At 50.4% G+C, this 14,620-nt stretch overlaps 1 protein-coding gene across 1 annotated transcript; it reads left to right on the top strand.

Moving 5' to 3' along the window:
* Positions 1 to 500: 500 nt before the first annotated feature.
* Positions 501 to 14,476, top strand: LOC103017407 (tumor necrosis factor receptor superfamily member 26-like). The gene is made up of 10 exons (XM_007171140.2): positions 501 to 653; positions 1,750 to 1,837; positions 2,730 to 2,858; positions 4,129 to 4,243; positions 5,722 to 5,801; positions 11,658 to 11,756; positions 12,118 to 12,156; positions 12,268 to 12,293; positions 13,141 to 13,440; positions 14,191 to 14,476. Exons 1-10 carry the CDS (start codon positions 600 to 602, stop codon positions 14,242 to 14,244), a joined length of 984 nt encoding a protein of 327 aa, XP_007171202.1. The 5' UTR covers positions 501 to 599; the 3' UTR covers positions 14,245 to 14,476.
* The last annotated feature ends 144 nt before the right edge of the window (positions 14,477 to 14,620 follow it).

Below are 14,620 nucleotides of genomic sequence, written 5' to 3'. Positions count from 1 at the left end.
CCCTGGGGCATCTGGGGCCGAGGGCGCAGGAGGAGCGGGGGGCGGGGGGGGACCGGCGGTTGGCAGCGTGCTCGCCCAGGAGGGGCTGGGGAGGGGGGCGTGGCAAGCGAGGCGCTCCGTCCTTTCCTCTGCGGCGGGAGCTGTGCAGACACCCTGCCCTCCCCCGCCCCCTCGGAAGCGACTGGGCAACAAGTTAAACTTGGGGGGAGGGCCGGGAATGGCCGTCCCGGCGGCGCCGAAGCCCGAAGCCCATAGGTGGCCCCGGAGCGGCGACGGCCTGGGCTGAAGGCCTGGACATCCGAGGCGGGAGGCGCGGGGGCCAGGGACGCGCAGGACCACCGGTCCCAGGCGTCTCCTCCGCGTGGCCGACCTACGGGAATCCGGGAAAGCGGAAAGTACTGGTTCCAGCAGGGAGGCGTGGCAACTGGGAGGCGGAGCCCGTGGGTGGGGCGAGGGGAAGGCCGTCCCCTCCGGTCAGAAGCTCCCCTCCGATTGGCTGTGAAGTCAGAAACTCCTCATCGAATGGGGCCCGGGGGTCGACGGGTAGCCACGCTTGGAAGTGTGACCGCAGTTGTCCGCTCGTCCGCAGAGGCGTCGCGATGGTGCCCTGGGAGCGCGCTGTCCTGGCGGTGCTGCTGCTGTCCGCGGCGCAGGTGGGACGGCGGCGGAGGGTCTCCGGGGAGGGAGGACTCTGAGAACGGTAAGGGGGCTGTGGCCTGGGCGCGCGTCCGGAACGAGGATGACGCGGGCGGCGGGACATCCCGCATCCGGATTCCCATCCCGAGCAGGTCGCAACGGGAAGTTTCCTGCACCCAAAGGCCCAGGCGGGGCCGATCCCGCTGCAGATCCTTGGTGACTGAGCGCGGGGAGCCCCAGTGGAAGGAGGTGGGGGGCACGCGGAGGGGCGGGGCTGCGGAGGGGCGGGGCTGCGGGCGGGCTGAGTGTGTGTGTGTGTGTGCACGTGTGTGCACATTCAAATATATAATACAAAGATGTACACGTTCAGATACACATACACACTCAGATCCCCGTTCCCAACCCATAGACAATATCCTTTCTTTTTTTTTTTTTTTTAATTTTATTTATTTATTTATTTATGGCTGTGTTGGGTCTTCGTTTCTGTGGGAGGGCTTTCTCTAGTTGCGGCGAGCAGGGGCCACTCTTCATCGCGGTGCGCGGGCCTCTCACTATCACGGCCTCTCTTGTTGCGGAGCACAGGCTCCAGACGCGCAGGCTCAGTAGTTGTGGCTCACGGGCCCAGTTGCTCCGCGGCACGTGGGATCTTCCCAGACCAGGGCTCGAACCCGTGTCCCCTGCATCTGCAGGCAGATTGTCAACCACTGCGCCACCAGGGAAGCCCAGACAATATCCTTTCTTAACACAGTCTATATGCAACAGGTGAAAAAATTAACTATAGACTAGAAAAAATCAAATACTAAATTCCAGAGGATTACTACCACAAAGGGTCTAGTTCTGACCATGCAAATAAAATAGGCGTCCACCATCGAAGTAGTCAACAAATCCACATGCATTTGGGAACTAAAGAACATATTCCCCCCAAATAATACTGCTGTGTATCGCGAGTGGAACAGCACGGAGATGCTCCCCCAAGGAAGCCCACCCCGACGAGGGAGGCAGTGCTCCGGGTTGGCGGGTGACTGCCACTCCTTGTTCAGGGGTCTCGGTGTCTGCTTCCATCCGGAGCAGAGGCATCTTTTGATAATGCCAATCTTCTCTTTCTGATTGAAGGCGACCATGGCAACCGGGGAGACCCGGTGTAAACCGGGCGAGTATGAGGTTACCGGCCTTTGCCGCTCCAGAAAACTCTGCCCGGCTGGTGAGTCTGGGACCACTTACAGAGCCTTCCGGGGCAGACCCCTGCCTGGGAGGAGGGAGGCCTCAGTCCCTTTGAGCAGAGCTGGGGGCTGCCTGTGGGGTGGGAGGGCCTCTCCTGGGCAGCTGCCCAGTGCCCCACCTCTGCACCCACCTTGGGGGCTCTCGTGTGAACAGAGTGGTGTGTGCTTGTTTTGAGATGGGTGAGGTGAGTTCAGCAGGGCTTGGAGGACAGAAGTGGGGATGCGTGCCCAGGCTGGACACGCCCACCTTCCCACCCGCACCCCATCCACACTCAGACAGGTGTGCCCACGTGATCAATGAAAGTCCCTTCACGGCCTCCTCTTGTAAGGGTCCAGCCACACACCTGTACCATCACCATGGGCGTCATCCACTCACACACACCTGCACACGTGCCTCATTTTATCCGGGCAAGTGTGCCTTCCGGGCTCCTGGTTCAGAGACCAAACGCCCAAAACCTGGACACTCAGCCCCGTATCCTCCCCACACACGCCTGCACACCCACCAGTACACACACTACATACAGTTATACACACACATCCATGCATTCACACGCACACCTACACGAACCACATGTAGGAAAGAAAGGGACACGGTTGGTCCAACATGAAATCTCGTGACCTCTGCCCAACATCCACATACTGCATGGCATCAGTAAAAGCCAAGGGGCAATTCAGGTCCCCGGTTTCTGGGACACCTGTGGCCTCGGATCAGTCCAGAATGTTCCAAGGAGAGGGGTGGGTACTGTGCAGGCGGTCTGGCCTCCAGGTGCCTTGGGACCTCCTCATGCAGAGGCCTCAGAGACCAGGCGGGGTCTGCGGCAGAGCAGGACAGCCCTGGACACCCACCTCCCCTCCGTGTACCACCTGCCACAGGCCACTACGTCAGCGAATACATAGACCAGGACCACAGCATCGGAGACTGCAGGGAGTGCGAGTCTGGAACCTTCCGGGCCCACCCCAGTGAGGAGAGCAGCTGCGTGCCGTGTTCCCAGTGCCGGGAGGGTGAGTGGGCTGCCGTCCAGGCAACGTGCCCCCATCGACTGGCCCTGTGGGAACCTCCCCAAAGGAAATGATCACAGAGGAACCCGGGGATGGGGCTGCCAGAGCAGGCATCACAAAGTGCTTGTTTTTATCATGACGCTGTGTGTATTGGCTAAAGAATCAACCTACAGGTCATTAGGATTTCAGAGTTGCTATGTGTAAGGACGATATACAGAAGTTCTTCTAAATCTCTGTATATCGGTGACATTGTTTTTTAAAATGTAATTGAAAAATACCACTTGCATTAGCAAAAGAAAACCAAACAAACAAGATTCTTTGGAATAAATCTAGCAAAGCATGCATAAATGTGTAAGTGAACAAACAACATTTAAGGAAATCTAAATATGGAGAGAAATACCACAAGAGAGTAAGCAAGAAGGCTCAACGTTTTGTTGGGGGTTTTTTGGGCCGCCCGGTGTAACTTGCAGAATCTTAGTTCCTGACCAGGAACTGAACCTGGGCCACAGCAGTGACAGCGCTGCGTCCTGACCACTGGACAGATAGGGATCTCCCTCAGTGTTTTCAAAGTATCAGTTTTCCCAGGAATGGTTCTTAGATTTAGTGCATTCCCAATGAAAATCCCAACAGAACGTATCAACTTATCATGCCATACACCTTAAGTAGATACAATTTTTATTTTTAAAAAGTAAACTATCCCAACGGGAGATTTCATAAAAGTGGCCATGTTGACAGTTGCCAAAACAGCTTCCTTCTTTCCTAAAGGGGGAAAACAAGACAGCACACTGGCTCCCCCAAGTACTAGGACTCTGTGCAGAGAGACAGTTCAGCAGTGTGATAGTCACGTGGGGGTGGGCAGTGGGCCCCGTGGAAATAGCCCCGTAGATGTGAAATGTGGGGCGTGGCCCCATGACCGAGCCCGTCACAGGCGAAAGGGCGGAATCCCCCCGTGATGCTGGGAGAGACCCTTCATTGTCCACACCGAGTAGAGCTCTTCTGTTCTTCGTGGGGCAGACGAGAGGGACAGAATGATTTGGGGGTGTTCCTGAGCAGTTGGCCCTGTGCCCCAGCCCAGATGGCTGGGGCACCCACGGGCCCCTCCACAGACACTCCAGATGCAGGGGATGAGGTCTGGCTGGTCCCCGTCTCCATCCCTGCTGGGGAAGGAGGGGGGTGAAGATTCTGAGGCTTTGACTGTGAACCTGGACGTGGCCGGCGTGGGCAGGACAGAGTCCAGGCCCCAGTGACTGACCCTCGGCCTTCCCTCCAGCAGATCAGGAGGTGGTGACTGAATGCTTCCCAACCAGCGACCGGCTATGCCAGTGCAAGCAGGGCAGCTTCTACTGCGACTCCAAGCACTGCACGGAGAGCTGCTTCCGGTGCAAAAGGTGTTGGCCTGGGGTGTGTGAGCTGAACAAACAGGCCTGGGCGTGGGTTCCCCTCCTCCATTCACTGCCTGTTTGGCTTTGGGCCACTTATTCTTCCGCCCCCTTCCTGGAGCCTCCGTTTTCCGGTGTGTAAAATGGGGCTAATGGTAGCACCTGCCCCATAGAGGTGTCCTGAAATTAAGTCAGACAAGTCACCTGGATGTTTCCACCTGGTGACGGACTGGAGTCAGTGCTCATTCCTTCCTTCAGGTATGATCATGAGCCCCGCTGTGGCCTGCAGGTCATATGGCAGGCCTGGCGCCCCCAGCCATGGTGGAGACCGTCCCAACACCTATACAGTGACAAGCCCGTGAGGGACAGAGGGGATGCTAGAGACAGGTCTCTAGAGCAGAGGCCCCGTGAGGGAGGGAGGGAGGAAGCTCCAGGCAAAGAAAACCACAGGCAGAGAGGACGGCAGTACCACGCCCTGAGGCAGGGTGGGATGCCCACTGTCACGGTAAGAGTTTCCTGGGGCTGCTGTAACAAAGCACCACAAGTGGGTGGCTTTTAATAAACAACAGAAATGTATTCTTTCACGGTTCTGGAGACCAGAAGTCCGAAATCAAGGTGTCAGCAGCCCGTGCTCCCTCCGAAGACTCTCAGGGAGGAATTTCCCTCGCTTCCTCAGCTTTCCATGTTGCCGGCAGTCCTTGGCGCTCCTTGGCTTGTAGACGCCATCACTTCAATCTCTGCTTCCGCCTCCAAGTGGTCTTCTCCCTTTGTGTTTGTGTGTCTGCATCTTCACGTGGCCTTCTCTCTGCCTGCGTACAATTTCCTTGTAAGGACGCTGGTCATTGATTCAGGCCCACCCTGATCCAGTATGACCTCATCTTAACACGATTACATCTGCAGAGACCCCGTTTCCAAATAAGGTAGCATTCTGTCGTTTCGGGTGGGCATAGATTTTGGGGGGACTTTGGGGAAGACATTTACAGTGGTAAAGCCACTTGTAAAATTGCTCACATTTGTAGACTCTTAAATACAACTCAGACCATGTTAAACTGTTGGCTCGGGAACCGGACAAGTCCAAAGTAAGGACTGCCCTCAGGTCTGGTTTGATCAGGGCTCTGGCTTCTCTGGACTTGCTTGCCTGTCCCCTTCTCCATGAGCTTCATCTTTAGGCTGACTTCCCTCTTGGTAGAGATATGGCTACAGCAGGTCCAGTCCTCATAGCCACACACATCTCTATCCAGGAACAGAGACAGAGGGAGGCCCCTCCCCTATATATCAGAGAATCCCCAAGCTTTATTCTCATTGAGCCAATTTGGGCCAGATAGCCCGGGAAATGCCAGACACTGATGGCCTGAAGCCTGGTGGGGCAGCACAGGATGCGGGGCCGGTCCCTCTAACCCCTGACCGGTGGGTTTTAAGAAGGATGCTTTGGGCCGGGCCTGGGCGGGAAGAAGTAATCCTCAGGGTTTCTTTATTCTTCCTCTCAGGTGTGAAGACAGCACCATCCATCAACCCTGCAACGCCACAAGGGATACAGTTTGCGCCGTAAAAATTCATCCAGAGGCTGGTAAGGGTCTGATTCTGTCTCTTAAATCCATAAAAGTAAAAAGTTGAGGCTCTGTGGGCCCTAAGGTCCCTGTTGTCACAACTCAGCTCTGCTGCTGTTGCTTGGCTGTGTGTGAATAAAACTTTATTTATAGCAGTGGGCAGTGGGCGGGATTTGGCCCATGGGTCACCGTTCATACACTCCTGTCTTGAGTAAACAAATAGAATCCTTGGGGACAAGCTGTGGCTCTGCCATCCTTGTCCCCATGTTGGGGCCGTGTTGGCTCAGGCACTATTCTTTTTTTTATTATTGATTTACAATATTGTGTTAGTTTCTGGTATACACAAAGTGATTCAGTTTTATATATATATATATATATATATATATATATATATACATACACATATTCTTTTTCAGATTCTTTTCCATTATGGTTTATCCCAGGATACTGAATATAGTTCCCTGTGCTATACAGTAGGACCTTTTTGTTGGTCTATTTTATATATAGTAGTGTGTATCTGTTAATCCCAAACTCCTAATTTATCCCCCCCTCATCCCCCCTTACCCTTTGGTAACCATAAGTTTGTTTTCTACGTCTGTGAGTCTGCCTCTGTTTACTAAACATGTGTCGTATTTTTAGATTCCACAGGTAAGTGACTTCATGCGGTATTTGTCATTCTCTCTCTGACTTACTTCACTTCATGTGATCATCTCTAGGTCCATCCAGGTCACTGAAGATGTCTTGCCCATTTTTATATTCGGTTGTCTGGGGTTTTCATTTTCTTATTTTTGATGATTATTTATAAACATTGGTAATTATTTATAAGCTTGGGATACAAGCCCTTTGTATTGGATATCTGCACCCACCTCTGCCCCCGAGGGTGCCTTTTTACTCACTTTATGGGGTCTCTTGTGGACAGAGGTCCTTCTTTTTTTTTTTTTTTTTTAAAGAATGTTTTTGCTTATTTCTTTTAAATTTTATTTATTTATGGCTGTGTTGGGTCTTCGTTTCTGTGCGAGGGCTTTCTCCAGTTGTGGCAAGTGGGGGCCACTCTTCATCGCGGTGCGCGGGCCTCTCACCATCGCGGCCTTTCTTGTTGCGGAGCACAGGCTCCAGACGCGCAGGCTCAGTAATTGTGGCTCACGGGCCCAGCTGCTCCTTGGCATGTGGGATCTTCCGGGACCAGGGCTCAAACCCGTGTCCCCTGCATTGGCAAGCGGATTCTTAACCACTGCGCCACCAGGGAAGCCCCAGTCCTTCATTTTAATGAGATCAAGTTTGTGGCTGTTTTCCGCTATGGTTGGTGCTCTTCCTCTCCAGGGTGAGAAATCTCTGCTCACCCGGAGAAAGTATTCTGTTATGTGACCTGCCAGCAGCTTCGTGGTCTTACCTTTCTCTTTTTCACTCTACATGAACCTGGAATTGGTGTTTTGCGAGGTGTGAGGTAGGGGTCTAGGTTCAGTGTATGTTTTCCCACTGCACATATCGACTACCCCGTTTTGTGTTTTTTTTTTTTTTTTTTTTTTTTTTTTTTTTTTTAAAGGATTTTCTTATTTATTTATTTATTTATTTATTTATTTTTGGCTGTGTTGGGTCTTCGGTTCGTGCGAGGGCTTTCTCCAGTTGCGGCAAGCGGGGGCCACTCTTCATCGCGGTGCGGGGACCGCTCTTCATCGCGGTGCGCGGGCCTCTCTCCATCGCGGCCCCTCCCGTCGCGGGGCACAGGCTCCAGACGCGCAGGCTCAGCAATTGTGGCTCACGGGCCCAGCTGCTCCGTGGCATGTGGGATCTTCCCAGACCAGGGCTCGAACCCGTGTCCCCCGCATTAGCAGGCAGACTCTCAACCACTGCGCCACCAGGGAAGCCCCCCGTTTTGTGTTTTGAAGACGATCCCTCCCCCGCCCTCAGTGTTACTTGGTCATAACTGAGCGCCGTGTCCATCTGGGCTTCCTATCTGTCTGTTCTGGGGCCAGTGCCACTTTCCTGCCAGCCTTGATGTTGGAGCTGAAGTCCCCCTTGCCTCCTTCCACAAGGTCGTCAGGCCACCCTTGGACTCAGCACATCCACTGAGATTTAAAAATCAGCTTGTCAGTTTTCTTATGTTTTAAATAACATGCAAGGACCTTTTTTCTTTAAATTTTTACTGGAGTACAGTTGGTTTACAATGTGTTAGTTTCAGGTGTACAGCAGAGTGAATCAGTTATAAGTATACATATATCCACTCTTTTTTAGATTCTTTTCCCATATAGGGCATTACAGAGTATTGAGTAGAGTTCCCTGTGCTATACAGTAGGTCCTTATTAGTTATCTATTTTATATATAGTAGTGTGTATGTGTCAGTCCCAATCTTCCAGTTTATCCCTGCCCCCCCTTACCCCTGGTAACCATAAGTTTGATTTCTGCATCTGTAACTCTGTTTCTGTTTTGTACATAAGTTCATTTGTACCCTTTTTATAGATTCCACATATGAGTGATATCATATGATATTTGTCTTTCTCTGTCTGACTTACTTCACTCAGTATGACAATCTCTAAATCCATCCATGTTGCTGCAAGTTGCATTATTTCATTCTCTTTTATGGCTGAGTAATATTCCATTGTATATATACCACATCTTCTTTATCCATTCATCTGTTGATGGACATTTAGGTTGTTTCCATGTCCTGGCTATTGTAAATAGTGCTGCAGCGAACACTGGGGTGCATGTATCTTTTTGTTTTTTTTGTTTGTTTGTTTTGTTTTTTTTTTTTAAGATTTTTAGAAATTTCATGTAATGTCTGAAACATTTATATTAACATATTTCCATACATATTTCCATACAAATACAAATATAAGATTTTTAGAAATTTCATGTAATGTCTGAAACATTTATATTAACATATTTCCATACATATTTCCATACAAATACAAATATAAGATTTTTAGAAATTTCATGTAATGTCTGAAACATTTATATTAACATATTTCCATACAAATAACCCAATGAAAGTTTAGTATTAGTTGTTTTGTTTGTTTTTTTATACTGCAGGTTCTTATTAGGCATCAGTTTTATACACATCAGTGTATACATGTCAATCCCAATCGCCCAATTCAGCACATCACCATCCCCACCTCATCGCAGTTTTCCCCCCTTGGTGTCCATATGTCCATTCTCTACATCTGTGTCTCAACTTCTGCCCTGCAAACTGGCTCATCTGTACCATTTTTCTACGTTCCACATACATGCATTAACATACGATATTTGTTTTTCTCTTTCTGACTTACTTCACTCTGTATGACAGTCTCTAGATCCATCCACTTCTCAACAAATGACTCAATTTCGTTCCTTTTTATGGCTGAATAATATTCCATCGTATATATGTACCACAACTTCTTTATCCATTCGTCTGTTGATGGGCATTTAGGTTGCTTCCATGACCTGGCTATTGTAAATAGTGCTGCAATGAACATTCGGGTGCACGTGTCTTTTTGAATTACAGTTTTCTCTGGGTATATGCCCAGTAGTGGGATTGCTGGGTCATATGGTAATTCTATTTTTAGTTTTTTAAGGAACCTCCATATTGTTCTCCATAGTGGCTGTATCAATTTACATTCCCACCAACAGTGCAAGAGGGTTCCCTTTTCTCCACACCCTCTCCAGCATTTGTTGTTTGTAGATTTTCTGATGATGCCCATTCTAACAGGAGTGAGGTGATACCTCATTGTAGTTTTGATTTGCATTTCTCTAATAATTAGTGATGTTGAGCATCTTTTCATGTGCTTTGTGGCCGTCTGTATGTCTTCTTTGGAGAAATGTCTATTTAGGTCTTCTGCCCATTTTTGGATTGGGGTGTTTGTTTCTTTGATATTGAGCTGAATGAGCTGTTTATATATTTTGGAGATTAATCCTTTGTCCGTTGATTCATTTGCAAATATTTTCTCCCATTCTGAGGGTTGTCTTTTCGTCTTGTTTATGGTTTCCTTTGCTGTGCAAAAGCTTTGAAGTTTCATTAGGTCCCACTTGTTTATTTTTGTTTTTATTTCCATTACTCTAGGAGGTGGATCGAAAAAGATCTTGCTGTGATTTATGTCAAAGAGTGTTCTTCCTATGTTTTCCTCTAAGAGTTTTATAGTGTCCAGTCTTATATTTAGGTCTCTAATCCATTTTGAGTTTATTTTTGTGTATGGTGTTAGGGAGTATTCTAATTTCATTCTTTTACATGTGGCTGTCCAGTTTTCCCAGCACCACTTATTGAAGAGACTGTCTTTTCTCCATTGTATATCTTTGCCTCCTTTGTCATAGATTAGTTGACCATAGGTGCGTGGGTTAATCTCTGGGCTTTCTATCTTGTTCCATTGATCTATATTTCTGTTTTTGTGCCAGTACCATATTGTCTTGATTACTGTAGCTTTGTAGTATAGTCTGAAGTCAGGGAGTCTGATTCCTCCAGCTCCATTTTTTTGCCTCAAGACTGCTTTGGCTATTCGGGGTCTTTTGTGTCTCCATACAAATTTTAAGATGATTTGTTCTAGCTCCGTAAAAAATGCCATTGGTAATTTGATAGGGATTGCATTGAATCTGTAGATTGCTTTGGGTAGTATACTCATTTTCACAATGTTGATTCTTCCAATCCAAGAACATGGTATATCTGTCCATCTGTTTGTGCCGTCTTTGATTTCTTTCATCAGCATCTTATAGTTTTCTGAATACAGGTCTTTTGCCTCCTTATTCCTAGGTACTTTATTCTTTTAGATGTGATGGTAAATGGGATTGTTTCCTTGATTTCTCTTTCTGATCTTTCATTGTTGGTGTATAGGAATGCAAGAGATTTCGGTATATTTATTTTGTATCCTGCAACTTTACCAAATTCATTGATGAGCTCTAGTAGTTTTCTGGTAGCATCTTTAGGGTTTTCTATGTATAGTGTCATGTCATCTGCAAACAGTGACAGTTTTATTTCTTCTTTTCCAGTTTTTATTCCTTTTATTTCTTTTTCTTCTCTGATTGCCGTGGTGAGGACTTCCAAGACTATGTTGAATAATAGTGGTGAGAGTGGACATCCTTGTCTTGTTCCTGATCTTAGAGGAAGTGCTTTCAGCTTCTCAGCATTGAGTATGATGTTTGCTGTGGGTTTCTCGTATATGGCCTTTATTATGTTGAGGTAGGTTCCCTCTATAACCCACAAACACTTTTAAAGGCTATTATAACACCAGAACAGAAGGCAGAATGAGGAAGGGCCTGATCAGAGAATAAAGAAGAGCCTTTAAGCAGAACAGTGGCACCACATGAAAGACTCGCTCCTTCCTCCTCTGTCCTTGGTGACAGATTGCATCAGGGTGGCCGAGCGTCCATGGCTCTGATGGGCCCGCCCCACCCCCCGTGTCTGTGTGTCCACGGCTCCTGTTGGCACTGGGAGCTTAGCAGGGTGAGACGGAGACACCCCAGTGGTCACGCCAGAGGTCTCCCCAGGGTGGACCCTGCCCTGTCCCTTGGGCCAGCGTGGCCCGTCCCTACTGCCATGAGGACTGGCCATCCACTCCCTCCTCCCAGCCTCCTCCGGGCTCTGCCTGCTGCTGACCCAGGAGTAAATCCTGCAGCTGCGACCACTCACACCTGAGCCCCATCCCAGGATGCCAGGGCCTCTTGCTGCTCTGCTGGCAGGTCAGACCTCCTGCTGCTTCCAAGGACGTGAGCAACAGCCCAGGGTCTCTGAGCCCAGGTCCTGTCTGAGCCTGTCGTGCCTCCTGCTGGGAAGGTTCGTGGCGACAGTCATCGAGAGAGCACTTCGGGGCCTGGAGAACGGCGGTGCTGCCACCATGCCCGAGAGCAGCACGTCACTTGGATGAGGTGAGCGTGCCTGATCCTGCGACAGCATTCTCCGTTTTGCCTCCTTGCAGGAAACCTAGAGTGGTTGTGGATCCTCCTTGCTGCGGCTGTGGTCCTTCCCATCGCCACGGCCATCATCACCACCACCTTTTGCCACTATAGAAGAAGAGGTAAATCAGAGTCACATTGATCCTTGAGGAAACCGGGTCAGCAAGAGCGTCAGGAGCTCAGAAACGGGGGCCTGGGGTCAGTGGTTCCTGACGGGAGCCTCTCGTTTGAACACAGCTCTGTTGGCTTTCCATCTCGGGGGGCCCCGCGTGTGTCTGAGCTCGGAGCCGCCTGCTGCGTGCTCCCCGACGTGCAGGGCTTGAGACCAGAATCGCAGGCAGCTGCTGGGGACGGGTGTCCAGGGGGCCGGGGGCCGGGAAGCCAGGAGACACAGGTGCAGCTCCAGCCAGAGGGTCTTGGAGGAGGCGGTCCCTGGGTGCTAGGGAAGCTTACCAAGTAAGTGCCCCTCCTGTGTTTTCCCAGCTGCGTGGTTTTTCCAGTCGGTTGTCGGTTTTGTGAAACGTAAGTCCACTTTCTTGACTGTGAATTCAAGGCATCTCCTCTCCCCACAGAAGTCGCTGTAATAGTTAATATCAATTGTTTTCAGTTCTCTCTCTTCTTTTTGATTTGCAGAAAATCCAAAGGAACCAGGCAGCCCTGTAAGTATCACCCTGGGATTTGTCCAGGGAAGCCCCAGGAGGTGGAGGGGTGGGGGGCAGCCCCAGGCCTTCCCCACTGCGTCCACACTTAGCCTGTGCAGTGGTGTCTGCGCCCACCTTAGCAGAGCCCTGGACCATGTGTGCTGGAAGACTTAAATTCTGCTGAGGCACAGGGGACAAAAGGCTTTCTTTTGTTTCTTTTGTTCAAAAAGAAAAGGTTGTTCTTTTCTTTTTGTTACTATAATCATATCCCAGGGCTGCTGAGACAGATCCCCATAGACGGGGGGCTTAAAACATTAGGAGCTTACCATCCCACAGTTCTGGAGGCCAGAGATCCGAAATCAAGGGGTTGGCGGGTTTGGTCCCCTCGGGGCTCTAGGGGCGGGTCTTTCCTTGCTTCCCCTGGTTGGGGCTGGACTTGCTTGGCGCTCTTTGGCTTATGGGCGTGTCACTCCAGTTTCTGCTGTCTTCACACAGCCTCTCCCCGTGTGTCTCTGAATCTCCCTCCTTTTAAGGGCACTAGTCATAGGATACAGGTCCCACTTTTATCCAGTATGACCTCGGCTGAAGAGACCCTATTTCTAAATAGGTCCCATTCACAAGTACTAGGGATTAGGATGTGGATATATCCTTGGGTGCCCACCATTCAACCCACCACAGGCTTCTCTTGGGATCCCCCAAGGAGTCGGTGGCAGAGCAGGGACCTGACCCCGTGCAGTGTTCCTCTCTAAAATTGCACAGGCCTTGCTTACCTATCAGACAGTTGGCATTTCTTTCCCTAAAAGTGGCTTGGGAAGGGCCTGTCCTGCAGGCTCCTGTCACCAGAAGAAATGACTTTGTTCCTTAGTCACCTAGAAGCAGCCAGCCCAAGGAGATGCAGATGCCCATTGACCTTGAGAGGGGCCAACCAGCCCCTGGTGTGGAGACCAGGCCGCTGTCGAAGGTGGAGGACTCAGCCCTGGCGCCCGAGGCCAGGACCCGCCCGGGGCCCTCCAAGGACGCTGGGGAAATCTCTGAGCTACAGGAGCTGGGGGCCAAAGGAAGTCCAGCAGCCACAGAGCAGACACTACAACAGACTCAAGCTCCCGAGGCCCCCAGGCCCCCAGGCCAAGCAGAGGTGTCCCCTTCCCTCCACAGCCTGGAGCAGGTAAGTGGACCGTTGGGAGGGTCTGAATGATGACCAAGGCCCTGCTCGCTGAGCGCTTGCTGCGTGCAGGGCTCTGTGTGGTGCTCTTGCGGAGTTCTTGTCTGAGTTTCCTGAGGCTGATATAACAAAGTCCCACAGCCCAGAGGCAGGGAGGGGGGTGTTTAAACATCAGACTTTTATTGTCTCATGGTTCTGGAGGCTGGAAGTCGGAGATCAAGGTGTTGGCAGGGTCACTTCCCGCCGAGGGCTCTGAGGGAGAATCTGGTCCAGGCCTCTCCCAGCTTCTGGTGGTTTCCGGCAATCTGTGAGGTTCCTTGGCTTGGAGAAGCATCCCCCCATCTCTGCCTTCATCTTCACGTGGCCTTCTCCCTGTATGTGAGTCGCTCTCCAAATTTCCCCTTTTTACAAGGACCCCAGTCATATTGGATTAGAGGCCACCCTAGTGACCTCATCTGAACTTTATCGTGAGCAACAATGCTGTTTCCAAATACGGTCACGGTCACAGGTACTGGGAGGACTTCAGAACCTTTGCGGGGACACAATTCAACCCATAACCTTCCCCAACCCTACCTGCTGTCTGAGGGTGTAACAGGGAAGAGCCAATTCTGACTCCATGTTGGATCTGTTTCTTTGACTTTAGCCTTTGCTTTTCATTGCTTTTGTTACTGTAATCATACATAATGGCCTGCCTCAGGGAACCCTGCCCCTCTGCCTGAAAGTTAAACTAAAGTGCCTCTGTTCATCTCATAGGAAGACAATCTGACCCTGCCCACCTGTGAATGGCTGCAAGAAAGAAGAAATTAATGCATCCCCTCCTCAAGAATGGTCATTCCAGGAGATGATTTGCAAGACTGATGGTCCTCTTTACTTCCCCACCGCCTCTCCCTCTCTATTCTGCCTTTTTACTTTACTTCCCTGTCTGATTCTATAAAAGAAACTGGAATCCAGACCCTGATAAGGTGGTTATTTTGAGACATAAGTCTGCCATCTTCTCGGTCTGCCGGCTTTCCGAATAAAGTCGTATTCCTTGTCTCAACACCTCGTCTCTGACTTATTGGCCTGTGTGCGGTGAGCAGCGCGAGCTTGGGCTCGGTAACAAGGGGACCGTGGCACCAAGGCAGGGCAGAGGCTCAGCGTGTGTCCTCGCTGGGCCCTGGGGCTGGGAAACAGCAGGACCGAG

Source organism: Balaenoptera acutorostrata, chromosome 9 (assembly GCF_949987535.1).
Source record: "Balaenoptera acutorostrata chromosome 9, mBalAcu1.1, whole genome shotgun sequence".
In the NCBI taxonomy this organism is placed as follows: domain Eukaryota; kingdom Metazoa; phylum Chordata; class Mammalia; order Artiodactyla; family Balaenopteridae; genus Balaenoptera; species Balaenoptera acutorostrata.
The sequence above is the reverse complement of the archived record's forward strand: the minus strand, read 5'-3'. Positions and strand labels throughout refer to the sequence as shown.